This window comes from Helianthus annuus, chromosome 10 (genome assembly GCF_002127325.2).
Source record: "Helianthus annuus cultivar XRQ/B chromosome 10, HanXRQr2.0-SUNRISE, whole genome shotgun sequence".
Classification (NCBI taxonomy): Eukaryota; Viridiplantae; Streptophyta; class Magnoliopsida; order Asterales; family Asteraceae; genus Helianthus; species Helianthus annuus.
This window is the reverse complement of record NC_035442.2, coordinates 43,823,933-43,838,850: the sequence shown is the minus strand read 5'-3', so window position 1 is coordinate 43,838,850 and position 14,918 is coordinate 43,823,933. Positions and strand designations below refer to the sequence as shown.

The window sequence follows — 14,918 nt, the reverse complement described above, 5'->3', positions numbered from 1 at the left end:
ATAAGCCTTACTTGAAATTGGTATGGGTTACAATTTTTTTTTAAATAATTAACATATATATATATATATATATATAGGGGAAAGTTCCTGTACAAATAAAGTTAACGTACTAAACGTACGAATAGCATGAAAAAGCAAAAAAGCACACGGTGACATTTTTGTAATTATCTGCATGTAGGGTAATTATCAAAATTACCCTACAAATGATACTGTAGAGTAATTTTGATCAAAAAACTATACCTAACAAAAAAAACCCCAAAAAACCTACCCCCCCCCCCTCCCACACACACACACCCAAACTAAAAGCTAAAAACTAAACCACAAAGCTAAACCCCATAACTAAATGCTAACAAAATTACTCTATAATATCAAAATTACTCTACAAGATCATTTTACAAAATTACTCTACAAGATCAAAATTACTCTACAGGATCATTTGTAGAGTAATTTTGAATTGTATATTGTTTGATAAACTTGCAGGGTAATTTTAATTCACTTGTAAAGTAATTTTGATGCAGAGTAATTTTGATACACTCGTAGAGTAATTTTGATAATTATCCTACAAGAACAAAATTTCTCTACAAGAACATTTTACAAAATTACTTTACAAAAGATCAAAATTACTCTACAGGATCATTTGTAGAGTAATTTTGATAGTTACTGATAATTACGAAAATGCCACCGCGTTTTTTTGTCTTTTCCTTCCGTTCGTACGTTTTGTATGTTAACTTTATTTGTATTTGATCTTTTGTCTATATATATATCGGATTTTTTTTAAAACTATATACCCTGCAAAATCACGGGTCTTGTGCGGAAGTTCTCCCGAACACCATCTAAGCCTCCCCTGAAGGCCACAAATCAATCTAAAAGAATCATTTCTCATAGTTACTCTGACAGGAACATAGGTTTTTATCAGACTAGAGGGTATGGTGAGGCCCATCCTCATAAGGATGGGCCGTCACGTAGGCGTCACATCACCGGCTCATGGGGGATAGGCCTCCTTCACTTTTGAGGGGTGGAGGATGAGGCCCCACATAATTTATAAAAACAATTAAAATATATAATTTATTTGATTATTTAGAGAGAGAGAGGAGAGAGAAAGAAGAGAGAGAGTGAGAGATCATGGCACGGCTACTTCGGTTGTGGGGAGCCGGGAACGACGGAACGGAAGGGAGGGGGCGGTGTGGGGGACCGGCGCCGGGTCTCGCCGGGCCTAAGCCGGTCCCCATACCGCTTAGTCTCATTTCCTTTGACTCGTTTTCTGGAATTAGTATACGATGTTCCCAGACTACATCAGTTCAGGTTTTATAGTTTTGTCATTCTGTGTCATCACAGAAACTACTGAAATATGAAGAAGTTTGAAAATATTGCATCCGTTGCATTTTTTGTTTAAGACTATGGGTTGTGGAGGGTTTGGGTTGGTGGCATTGCTTGACATGTGACGAGAGTGGAATCCACAAGCTAAACCTAAAAAATTAGGGGTGTGGTGAGGCGTCCCTTAGCTGGGCGTGGCCAGCCATGTGGAAATTAATTTTTTTTATTTAAACTATTTAAAATTTCATTTAATAAAAATAACACACTAATTAAATTAAAAGACTACATAGAATATTTTAAAAAAAATACAAGAAAATAAAAAAAAGCTACAAAAAAAAAAAAAATAATAATAAAATTAAAAACTACATAAAAGTTACACCATGTTATAATTTTTTATTATTTCTTCTTTCATTTCCAACGTCATTGACAATGGTGGTGGTGGACGGTTTGGTGACGGGCTAGGATTCGGGTTTTCTTGGTATCCAAAGGGGTTGTTTGGGTCGTAGTCGCGATTAAAAGGATACATTGTAGGATGTTGTGGGTTTATTTTATGAAAAATAAAGAGATATGGTGAAAGAAGTAGAAAAGTGGTAAAAATTGTAAAAAAATGGTGGGTATTTATAATGATTACATTGAACTAGCCAATCAAAGCCCACCATGTCACCCACCCCCCCCCCCCCGCCCTGCGAGACACAATACCCATGCCAAGCGGGCAACGCCATGCCCAACACTTGGCAGGTGTGATGTAGCCAACGTTAAAGCCAATCCGCCGCCCCAACCCACGCCCCACACCACATAGTCTAATATTCACACCATGAGCAGTTACAGAAGTCTTCTATATAGTTTTTTTGAGAAATTTACGAAAATAGCCAAGAAAAAGTTTGACTTTCCAAAATGGCCACATCATGCGTCGGTGGAGCAGGGCATCACTGATTACGAGAGAGCTTATGCGTCTGCAGGGCTCATTCATGCGTCCGCCAATGTAGAAGTGACACGTGTCTCAATGACATCATGCGTCCCATGCGTCCTATGCGTCTGTGACTCATCCCATGCGTCCGTGACTCATAAAATTTACTTTTAGGAGATTTGAGGCATCCCATGCGTCCGTGACTCATCGCATCATCCCATGCATCCGTTTGAGGCATCCCATGCGTCAGTGACTCATCCCATCATCCCATCGTCCGTGACTCATCTGATGCGTTACCGACTCATCCCATGCGTCCGTGACTCATCCCATGCATCTGTGACTCATCCCATGCATCTCATTTTCGTACTTGCTGCTTCATCCATACACGCATCCATTTAAAGAATTAAGGACGCATAAGAGGGGTGATGCCCCGTTCCAACGACGCATGAGCTGGCTATTTTGATAAGTCAACTTTATTCTTGGCCATTTTCGTAAATTACTTTAGTTTTTTCAGCATAACAGTTTGTCGGGTATTACTTTGTCTATGTAAAAGAAACGAGTATTTCCTTGCCCACGCTTTCCATATTTCAATTACATGGCCATTTACACTTTTCATTTCATTGTTTCAGATTTAGATAAGCAGCGGGCTTGTCTTTTTGTTTTTCTTGCAAGGGTTTTATATGCACTTTCTTGTTACCATATACACTCCTGCTTGAATGTGTAATTGATTGAATGAATACAACAGGGAGTTCCAACAACTATATATACACACACATAAGGACTAAATAATAAATATAAATTACAAAGAAGTATAACACTTATTTAATATCCCCCGGCAAGCTGAACGGTGGTGGACGAATATTGAGTTGATCACGAAGTTGATAAAACGATTACTTAGGTAAACTTTTGGTGAATATATCAGCCACCTGAAGCTTGGTTGGAATGTATTTAGTGGCTAACTGACCAGAGAGAACAAGTTCCCGAAGAAAGTGATAGTCAAGATCAATATGCTTCGAACGTTTGTGGGATATCGGATTTTGAGTCATGAACAGGGCACTTTGGTTGTCACATAACAAGGTAGGTCTTGAAGGTGGTAATGCCCGAAGTTCTTGTAATAGATGAGTAAGCCAAATAATTTCTGCTGCCACATGAGCCATAGCCCGGTACTCCGACTCGCAGCTTGAACGAGCAACTTTTGCTTGTTTCTTAGCACACCAAGAGATGAGATTTCCACAGAGTAGCCAAAGGTGGATCGTCTTGTTTCAAGGCACCGCGCTCGGTCAGCGTCAGAGTATCCAATGATCGATGGAGACTGAACCTGATTATAATGAAGACCATAAGAAACCGTTCCTTTAAGATAGCGTAGAATACGCTTGACTTCCTGAAAGTGGTCAATGGTAGGTGCTTGCAAGAACTGACTGACTTGATTCACCGCATAGGAAAGATCTGGTCTTGTAATGGTCAAATATTGAAGAGCACCAACAATAGAACGATAGTGAGTTGGATTTGAAAAAGGTGTACCTGCAGAGACAAAAGAAACATTTGTGCTTAAAGGTGTTGGAGTCGGTTTGGCATCCAACATCTTTGCACGAGTTAAAATATCAATAGCATACTTAGACTGATTTATAACAATCCCAGAATCCATATGAGTTACTTCTAAACCTAGAAAGTATGTGAGATTCCCCAAGTCCTTAATCCCAAATTCAGAGTTAAGTCTTTGAATTAAAGAGGTAAGTAAGGTAGATTGATTTCCGGTGAGAATAAGATCATCAACATAGACGAGTAAGTACATTACACATGTTCATTGATGAAAAAAGAATAGAGATGGGTCAGCACGGCTACACGTGAACCCATGATGATGAAGAAACGAGCTTAGGCGAGAGAACCAAGCCCTCGGAGCTTGCTTGAGGCCATAGATGGCTTTGTTTAGATGGCACACATGATTTGGAAAATTGGGATTGACAAAGCCAGGTGGTTGTTCCATATAAACATTTTCGGTTAAATCCCCATGTAAAAACGCATTATTAACATCGAGTTGGTGAAGTTTCCAATTATTAATGGTGGCAAGAGCTAAAACTGTACGAATAGTTGTTGCTTTAACAACAGGACTAAATGTATTAGAGAAATCTAACTCGGGAACTTGAGAAAAGCCTTGAGCAACTAGGCGTGCTTTATCCCTTTCAATTTATCCATCGGCACGAAACTTGGTTCGAAACAACCATTTCGACCCCACAATATTTGCGGCACACGGTCGTGGAACAAGTGTCCACGTATTATTTTTGTGTAAAGCATTAAGCTCGGTTTGCATGGCATGAACCCACTTTTCTTCTTTCAAAGTGACCCGATACGAGACGGGGTCCGTAGTCGAGAATAAGGCTTGATGTATTGGAGAGGTTTCCATGTATGCAAGATCAACAATATATTTCGGTTTGAATATGCCGGCCTTCGATCTAGTGAGCATGGGATGAGACGACATGGGTGGTGGCGGTGGGGGCTGGGCTGATGAAGTTGCGGGCTGCGGCTGAGAAGGTGGCGGTTGCTGTTGGGAGGTGATAGGTTGTTGGGGAGTGGGTAAGGGCTGATGTAGAGTAGTTGGCGAGTGTGGAGGGGATGAGGTCGATGATGATGACTGTGAATCAGAAGAGGATTTGGGTGATGAGGGTGGGGTAGTATGAGGGGTTGAGGTAGTAGAGGTTGTAGGGGTGGGAGTATGGGAATTAATTTCATTTGGAAAAATAGGGACAGTGTAAGTTGGTGGGGGGACTGTTGGTTTGATAACTGGAATGGGCATAATATTTTCTTGAGAAGATACATCTAAAAAGGATGAGATGGGAAGAGATTCAATATTTGATGTTGTTGTGGTTGAAGCATACGGAAATAAAGATTCATCAAACCGGGCATGTCGGGTAATGTCGGTACAAGATGAAGTGGGTTCAAGGCACATGTAAACTTTGTATTTTGTATTGTAACCAATGAATACACACGGGAGGCTCCTCGGGTCGAGTTTGTGAGTGGTGTAATCCCGCAAACATGGGTAAACCCGACATCCAAAAGACCGAAAAGACGAATAGTTTGGAGCATCATTATAAAGCATCTCAAAAGGTGATTTGCCATTTAAGATAGTTGTGGGTAACCGATTTAAAATAAAGACGGTCGATGAAAAGGATTCGACCTCCTCATGAATGTGTAATCGATTGAATGAATACATTAGGGAGTTGCAACAACTATATATACACACACATAAGGACTAAATAATAAATGTAAATTACAAAGAAGTATAACACTTATTTAATATTTTCTATTTTCTAGTCAAAGAATCTTCTTTGATCTTTTTTATATAATGCATATACACCCTTTGTTATACTTTTTTTTTTTTTTTGTTTCTTAATAAGGAGATTGTATTTCTAATTGATGTTATATTTTTTTATGGGCGATGCCGCTATGGAGTGATGGGTACGTGTCAAGTGTTCTTATTTGATTCTATTGATGTAACCTTTTTTTTCTTGTCTTCAACCTCTAAAAGGCCTCCTCTGATCATGTAAATGTTTATGGGCTATGGAGTAACTCCAGTGATGCTTTTCAGTAATCATGCATAGTTATACTGATAGTGTTATGAAGCGGACTAGACCACCAACGGCCCAACCTTCCAGCCCAGTCCAGTAGCCTAACACATTGAAGTTCTATAAATAAAATAAGAGTTAATTACACAAATGGGTCATGTGGTTTATACTTAATTTCGCCTTTGGGTACTAACTTTATTTTTTAACAGGTTTAGGTTCTATGGTTTCAATTTTGTAACACCTTTGAGTACTAACACCAAAATTAATTAATTAATGACTAAAATACCCTTGCATTTTTTAAGTTTATCAATGTAACACATTTGGGTACTAACACCTAATTTTATTTAAGTTTAAATCAATTTTACAAAATCTATTTTTTTTTTATTTTCATCTTTTTATTATATCTCTTAATTAACATAAACTTTATTTATTTTTTTATTTTCATATTTATAAAATCTATTTGTTACACCACTAAGAAGGGCACTCATCAAATGATTTAGAGCATATTCAATTTGGATTCTTGGATTTTCATAAACATGTTTTATCCAAAAAAACCTAGATTACATATTTAATATTGTAGTTCAAATCCTATTTAATACATTACTTCTTCATGAACAAAAGAATGATGTATATGAAGGCCAAATAATGATTTAACTTTTTGTTTCATGTATACAAAGTCATGCTGAATGATGAAAGCGTCCTTAACTTTTATTTTAAGATGCAAAACTACCTAAAACATGGGGAAACCCTGTCAAGGTACTTTTGTTTTTCAAAAAATTGAAAGGCCTTCTTGTAATATAACAAGTTTTCTTGTTTTCATCTAGGTGAAACCAAATACATATTTTGGTGGCAAGTGTTCCAACAAACGAGTGGTCTTAATGAGAAAACTCAATTACTTTGGTGATCTTCATATGCATTATCCTAAAATAAAAACCCACATGCAAATATTGACTGCAAAAATCAACCTTATTACCTGCAAATCCAACCTGTAAACTTTGCTATTTTCAAAATTATATGGTTTTTGTTGGGTGACACTGACGGGCCTTTGGAAGAGAAACATGCTAGGCTACAGTGCCCGGCTCAAGCACACGCCAAATAAGGAAACTGCTTTCGGCCACAAAATTTTTGAGGCCCCATATTTTACAGGCTTGACTTTAGGTTAAACCTATTTCTTTCATTTGGGGGGATAGTGTACGGTCCTCCCAACCGCCGGAGTGATCTCACTCCGGGAGCCCTACCCGACCAAGCTAGCTCCGCGGTGACTTCCCCTTGCCAAGTTCTTACCCTAGGCGACATATGCCACTCCCAAGACTCGAACCCGGTACCTCTGGGAAGAGGTGGGTGTCGGTGGCCAACTGGGCTACCACAGTTGGTTTATTTCTTTCATTTGGCATTCATGATGATTGCAATCTTGCAAATTCCCGTAAGTTTCCATTAATTCATTGCATGTTCCTATGAGAGAAATAATTGATTTTACAAATAGAACATGTGATTCCAAATTGTGAAGAAGATAAATGTATAAATCATGAGGTTTGTTTTTTTTTTTTTCTTTTTTTGTTCTTTATCCTATTTGTGAAGCCAATTCATATCCCCATAAGTGATAAATCAGTAAAACGCACCTTTGCTAAGTGCTAATTGCATCATTCAGTCACTTCGGTATGTTTTGATTATGTTTATGGAATTGATGTGTGAAAGTTGGAGGTGTTTACACCTAGTTTGTGATTGTCCTCATAAATCACAAAACGGAGGAAACTTACTTAATTTGTAAGTATTGACCTAACGAGTACTAACGGGATAAAAAGCCTCAATTTCGAATTCCCTTTGGGCCTCCAAAAAGGTTGAGCCGGCTCTGCTAGGCTAGGATTGGTTGACTGTGCCAGTCATGAGAATTTGCAGCCATGCCCCATTCTGCATGAAAAGCCTTGTATGAGTAACATTGTTCTTGCCAAAAATCCGTTGGTCTAATGGTACTAGTGAATTCTTCTCAAGCAAGCAAGTGGTGAGGGTTCAAACCCCAATATGGGCAATTAGATGAATTTTAGGTGGCGTAAAATTATAGATTGTGTGTGTCGTCGTTCTAAAAATAAAAACACTGTTCTTGATCTTGATTTGACATATTGTTAATATTTGTGCAAATATGCTTGTACATCTGATTCTATGCTTCCAATTTTGATTGACATACATGTTTTTAATTGTTGCATGTGATATATTATTCCACATATATCATATTCACGATTCTTTTAATGTGAAATGGATTAGATCGCATCGTGTCACATTCTCTACGGGAATTGCAACCCACTAAAATTGATGTTTACCATGAAGCAAAAGCTTGGTTCGGCTTTAGGTGCTTAAGCTTAAAAGCAAGATAAAAAGGTGGTGACAAGAATAAAAAAAGGTAATATGAGATACTTGGGTTTTTTTCATATAAATGTTTTCCTTTTCATATAAATGTTTTACAAACTCATGGCCTTATGGTATGAGATACTTCGATTTTTTTTTTCATGAAAATGTTTTTCTTTTCATTTATGTTTTACAAGCTCATGGCCTTAGAGTCTAGTGGTATTGTTGATTGCCTTTGCAAAAAAGGTGTGGGTTTAAATCTCTGCTAATACAAGTTGATTAGTATTATAAATTGTTTTTAAAAACAATGTTCTAGAACATTCCTCTTTTAAGGTTTAATTGAAATAATTTTCAACATACTTGCATTTCCTAAAGTTAGCACTTAATCCACATAGATTTATAATATTTGCAACACAACTAAACAACTCCAATGGATGTATTTTATGACGTTTTAAAAGTTTGGATGTTGTTTACAACAATCTTTCAATGTTGAATGATTTTAATGACCAATTTGATTGCTGTTTATTGCACTTTTTTTCTCGTTTTAAAAACACACCATTTCTCAATTTGATAGTAGCCCCCAAGCAAAGTTCTCTTTACTGCTAGTAATAAGGCTACAGGGTGTGGTATAAAGCCTCTGCGGGCTTTATCGCGCCAACTCAGCGCCACCTCATCGGTACGTCACACAGGGGGCTTTAAAGCCCCTTTCTTTAACTTGTAGGGTGTGGTTTAAAGCCCCCCCCCCCCCCCCCTTAAGCTATAGCGCCCCCTCTAACCAATCTCAGCCTTCATCCCTTCAATTATGCTCGTTAACACAATGGCGAGGACATGATGATGCCCCCCTTTAATTCTGGCGGTATAGTCGATGGCGCCCCAGTACGCTATGGTGTCTGAGGTGGCGGGGTGACGTTAAGCCACACCCACCATCCTAATGATTATAGGGTGTTTCTAATATTGGTTTCAATTACGATATTCAACATATGCTTAATAGTTATTACATGTAGTATAGGTTTTTTAGCTAAAGGTTTTTTAGCTAACAATCATTAGCACTTTGTAAAATCATGGTGAATGGGTATTAGACACTGAATGCTTGTAGTGAATGGGTACCTCAATTGGTGGAGGGCGTTTATAAACAAGGGTACGTTAAAGGTATTTATGTAAATACATCATCCAGATGAGGAGAGCTCTTGTTGGGTTACTATAGTGGAGAAACACTGGTTAATAGGAGGTTATCTCAGTTGATTGTCTCGTAGATTAATGGTTCAATCTCTTCCTCCACTCACCGTTAGTTAGTTGATATCCTGCAAAACAGAACACTGGTGACTCGCCACAAGGAGGGGAATATGGGAGTTCTCCTTGTGACCACCCTCCGGCGTGAGAATAAGTACTGTTCTGAGGAGAATAGTGTGTTGAGAGTAAATAGTGAGAGAGCAGAATTCTTAAACCTGAAGGTGGAGTCCTCTATTTATAGCCGAAGGGTGAAGGGGGAGGAGGAGCCCTACCAGCTAGCCAGTGGGTGCCAGCTGTTCGACCAAGGGGAATATCCCCTTTGTCCCCTCTGTTATCACTAGTGTAGTGGATGACGTGGTGCGCGCTCATTCGTCCAGCTGGGCGCTCGCTGGTACTGGCTGTCGGTCTGTCCTCCAAAAATCTTGCAATGAAGGCTGGCGCCCATCCATCGGTGCCACGTGTCGTCCTTTTTATCTGCAGTAGCATCTTCTTTGTCACCTGCGATTTCTTCCGGAAGCTTCTGGATGCACTCGGATAATGTGGACACCATATAGGATAAGTGGTGTGGTCCCCGTGCCATGTGTGCACTGATTTGGGACCATGCCTCTTCAAGTCCCCACAGTCCAGTGTGGCTTCCAGGTGAGTTTATCAGCTGGGAGGGATTCTGGACTCAGAAAAATGGATGTGTTTTAATTGTTTTTGATTGATTGAGGAGGCACGTGGCCCTGAAAAGGTGGTATGTCACTCTTAATTGAAACGGCGCATGACGTATGAGAAATGGCGTGCAAATTTGAGCCAAAAGGGCGCTTGTCGCATGGAGATGGCGTACAAAATTGAGCCAAGACAACGCATGGCGCATGGAGATGGTGTGCAAAAATGAGCCAAAACGGCGCATGGCGCATGGGGATGGCGTGCGAAATTGAGCCAAGACGGCGCATGGCACTTGGAGATGGCGTGCAAAAATGAGCAAAAACGGCGCATGGCGCATGGAGATAACGTGCAAAATTGAGCCAAAACGGCGCAAGGCGCATGGAGTTTGCTTACAAAATTGAGCCAAAACGGCGCATGGCTCATGGAGATTTTCTTTGAGATTTCTTCAAGGAGAAGTTCTCTTTTGTTTTCTTCTATGCTTGGAGTGATGTGACGGTTGACGTTTGACTGACGCTCCGTCTGAGGTGGCTGTCTTGTCGGAGAAGGTGAACAGTTGCTTTTTCAGGTATCAGGCACATTTTTCCTGTTGTGTCAGGCGTGTGGCGGCCACGCGCCCTAAATGGGCGGCGGTTCCCTTCTCTATCCTGACGTAGTGTCTTCTGATTGGGCGTCCTTTTGCCTTCTGATGGTTCACTTCCCCACCACATTAAATGCGATGGGTATAACTACCCGGCGATCCCAACAGATTTCCTACTTCCTTCTCTCCACACTCCTTTCAAATTTCAAATTTTCTCTCCTTATCTCCAAATTTTCTCACTTTCCGTTCACATATTTTCATTGTTCATTCCGATATGTCTACTTCTACTAAAGCCGGTGGGTCTAAGAGAAGGCAAACAAAGCCAAAGTATCCTCCTGGTCCTAACCGGGCAATCATTAACTGGAAAGAGGAAGAACTTCACAACTTAATCCAGCGGTTTAAGTTTCCTTTCGACTTAGGGGTACAGTTTCCGATCGCCGGCAGTACTGCTTTGGATTCCCCTCCGGGCTATTTGATGTTATATGCAGCGTTTTTTAGGGAGGGGAACTTCCGTTTGCCCATGTCGAAATTCCTTGGTGAAATTCTTACCAAGTACAACATACACATTTCTCAGGTTAATGCATTAGGGTTACCTCGGGTCTCCCATTTTGAGTTTATCTGTCTTGCACAAAAGCTGGAGCCGACGTTTGAAATGTTCAATGTACGTCACTTACACCGGAGGCTTTTACTCATTCAACTCCAAAACTGCTGGTGTTCTTCCATGCAGCCGAGATCCCTCGAAAAGCTTTCATGACTGGAAGCAGAAGTTCTTCTATATCCGACGTGTTGTGATTCCGATAGATATGCATTATCGAACGGAGAGCGAGGGAGTGCCGAAGGTGGTGGTTGCTGCTTCTTACGCCGATAAAGAGTGGTACAAGACTGTAACCAGGAGGCCTACTCCAATCATTCAGCTGGAGGAGAAGGCTCTTGTTGCTGCTGGCATGAGTCTGATGTGGGTGCCTAGGGAGCCAACGGCTTTCCCAGTTTATGCTTACAAGGGAAAAGGTACCTTGTGTTTGCTGTTTTACGTGTTGTTTCTCTCTCCGTTTCTTTTTCTCACCTGCTTTTTTTTCAACAGGTTATAGCTTGATGAACGTGTTCGATCTGAAGGTTGGTGGAGAGATAGCAACGACACTGTTGCCTGAAGGGGAGCCCGCGTGGACTGCACGGATTAGGGATAATTTTTTGCATCCCTCATCCGAGAGTGTAACATCCTATGGCACTGTTATTCTAGGTGCTCCTTTTGTGGCCGCGGCTGATCTCGATAAATCTCCTACTCGGGAGGGGACTATTCTCCTTTCGAGTGAGGAGTCTACTGGTTCTTCGCATGGATTGATTCGTCATTCGTCACGTCAGGTCCCCAACAGCGACCTGTCCCAAACCCAGAAGGTGCCGCTAGTTCTGCTCCCCCCATTGTTGACCCGGTTGTTACTACTGCAGAGCCAAAACGGAAAGAGGCTGAGAAGGAGAAGATTGAGAAGAGAGAGTCAGAGAAGAAGTCTGCTGAAGAGCCATCTGGTTCACAGACTCGTAAGCGTTTTTCTAAGGCTGAACTCCTGGACTATGTAGTTGTCTCTGACCCGTTGTCTGGTTTAGTCGCAGGGATTAAACGACCTGCTCCAGATGCGGATGATCAAGCTACCTTGACAGAGATGATGGCGAAGAAACATAAGATCTTATCTGACAAAAAGCGAGAACTGGAGGATCAAGCTGCCCTGGCTCTTTCGGAGAAGAAATTGAAGGTCATGGGTCATACCTCTACGCCTTCTGACAGCGAGGTAGACCTTAGAGTATTTGCCAAGAAGCCTGCCAATTTTCTTGAACGGATATATGAGGCATCTTCACAGCCGAGAAGTATGAGACAAGTCTTAGATTAGTACTTATCCCTCTAAATTTAGTCTTGTTCCAATCACCGTCGCTGGCTGAGACATGGCCGCAATCTATTTCCTTACCGATGGGCCTCATATACTATCATCACCTCCGATTTGTTGCCCATTGAAGTGGCAACCTTTGATATTTGCGGCTGCCGCCACTTGCTATTTGGAAACAATGACATCACCGGAAAACAGACCCATACGAAGGTAAACTTTGATGGCGCTTGAGAAAAGTCGTAGCTATTCAATTTATTCTGAGCTATTCGCAAGAACCATTAACAACAGATGAAACGCCCTGTGTTTCGATACACGTATTACTTAGCAAGTTTTACCGCACTTCCTATCTTGTAATGCTTGCACACTCGAGACAATCGATTATAATGGAAATGAGGCTATTTTGAATCTTAATTGTGTTAAACTATGTGAAACTTTGACTCTATGTGATGCTTCTTATATGAGAACGATGTGAATCTTGACACTTGTGATGCTTTTTATATGTGAACGATGTATATATCCTAGAAACTTGACACTTGTTATGCTGATACTTAATGAACGAGAAACTACTTTAATCGCGAACTTGAAACACGGAAACTTCTTGTGTTATTCATGTTATTTGAACATCAAGATGTAATGGCTACCCACAATAATACACAACGCAACACTTAACCTCGCTCGCAAAATGAACCCAAGTCGGAAAACTAACAAACGTGAATCGACTGTCCGAATGGTCATCCACCATCTGCTCAGATGACCATCCGACCAGATGGCCATTCAACCGGAACGCCATCCGATCGACTACCACACACTTGCACTGACTTAACCTCATTCGATCAAGGTCATTCGACTAGCCCTGTCACTATCACCTATAAATAGATCACTTAACCTCCGTTTTCACCTTTCATTCAGTTCATTTTCTCTCAAGCTCCCAGACACTTTCAGTCACGATTCAAAGCCAAATTGTAAGCTTTTTACCTCTAATCTCTCCTAATCTTTATCTTTATCCACTTCTACACCATATTCTTCATCAAAATCACACGAACACTTCACCTTTTTCCCGAAAACCAACTGATTTGGATCTCATGAAGGTGTTTTCCACTCGGTTGCTTATGCAAACTGTTGTGGAGCACATGGTTCCAGATCTAGCAGATTTTCACAACTTTTATACAAGATCTAAAAGATTATCACACTTTTATACAAGATCTAATGGGATTCCCATGTTTCTGGCTCGGATCTGATAAACTTCACATTTTACAACTGGTTTCTGAACTTATTTTCGGTTTTTATACAAAACTTTGATGAAATCAGACTCAATCAGACTCTCGACCCGTTCCTTAGTCGAGAGTCGGCTTGAAGACTGATTTCCACCGGAGAAAACGGACCAATTAATGGGTCCAAACATGAAATCTCACCAAGAACAGCTCGTCTCTCTGACGGGGTGATACCCATCCGATCGAATGAGCTGGGTTTGGTGTGTTTCCATTGTTTGACACGTTGTCACGCCGTCCTCGTCGACTCAAAACTTTTACTTAGAAATTTTACGAAACTTCACATGACCATCTGTTCAAATGGCCATCCGTCCAAATGATCTGCCTATGATAACAATTGTTGTTTGTTTTTATAGGACACTATGATCGAAACATCGAAAGCTTAAATAGTTCACAGATACCCACGCACTGTTCGAATGGCCATCCTTTCGAATGGCCATCCGTTCGGATAACCATCCGTCCGGATGAACATCTTCTCAGGTAATCTGTTAGGCACTTTAACTCGATTTTCGCACTATTCGACACTCTGTTCCCGACCGGGTTAGCACTTAGAGGACTTATGCTCTGTTCCCCGCACGCAGGCTGACCCAGCGCTCCCTTCTATCCAATTAGGCAGTGTTAAGTTCTAAGCGCCCACTGTGAGTATACTCAATCCCTTTTTGTCTTAAACACTTTTGGGATGGAACATGTATTATATATTTAAACACCGACACTTGAAACTTGTTTATGATCACACTCTATCCATCTTAACATGAAAACATGATACTTGTGATACTTGTGAGACTTTTTATGCTATGTGAACGTTTGAATCTTGTGTGTAGTTCCGCCTTAACAATTATAGCAGCTATAGGGGTAACGCACCGCCCTTGAGTTTTGGGGTATTGTTAAGTTAAACATGTTAACTTCCCGTTATACTTTGGGACAGGCAAAATTAACGCGTTGGAAACTTGGGCTATCATATGATTCACGTTAGCTTAGCATGTTGAAACCTTTTATATGTTTTTCATGTTGGATATGAGTAGTACACATTTTAAACTATTTATACTATGTATTAAACTTGTATACTCGCCAACATTTTTTTGTTGAAATTATTTTAATACATGTTGCAGGTTGATAGTCGTAGTGAATCAAGAACCAAGTTTTACCGCACTTCCTATCTTGTAATGCTTGCACACTCGAGACAATCGATCATAATGG

The 14,918-nt window shown here is 40.5% G+C and overlaps 1 protein-coding gene across 1 annotated transcript; it reads right to left on the bottom strand.

Annotated features, from left to right (window-relative positions):
* Positions 1–3,263: 3,263 nt before the first annotated feature.
* On the bottom strand, positions 3,264–4,013 carry LOC110881614 (uncharacterized mitochondrial protein AtMg00810-like). Its single transcript, XM_022129821.1, has one exon. The coding sequence runs from the start codon at positions 4,011–4,013 to the stop codon at positions 3,264–3,266; it is 750 nt and encodes a 249-aa protein (XP_021985513.1).
* Between the last annotated feature and the right edge of the window lie 10,905 nt (positions 4,014–14,918).

Excerpts from the sequence above, each read along its gene's own strand:
- LOC110881614 (XM_022129821.1), bottom strand. The coding sequence starts at position 4,013 with ATGTACTTACTCGTCTATGTTGATGATCTTATTCTCACCGGAAATCAA.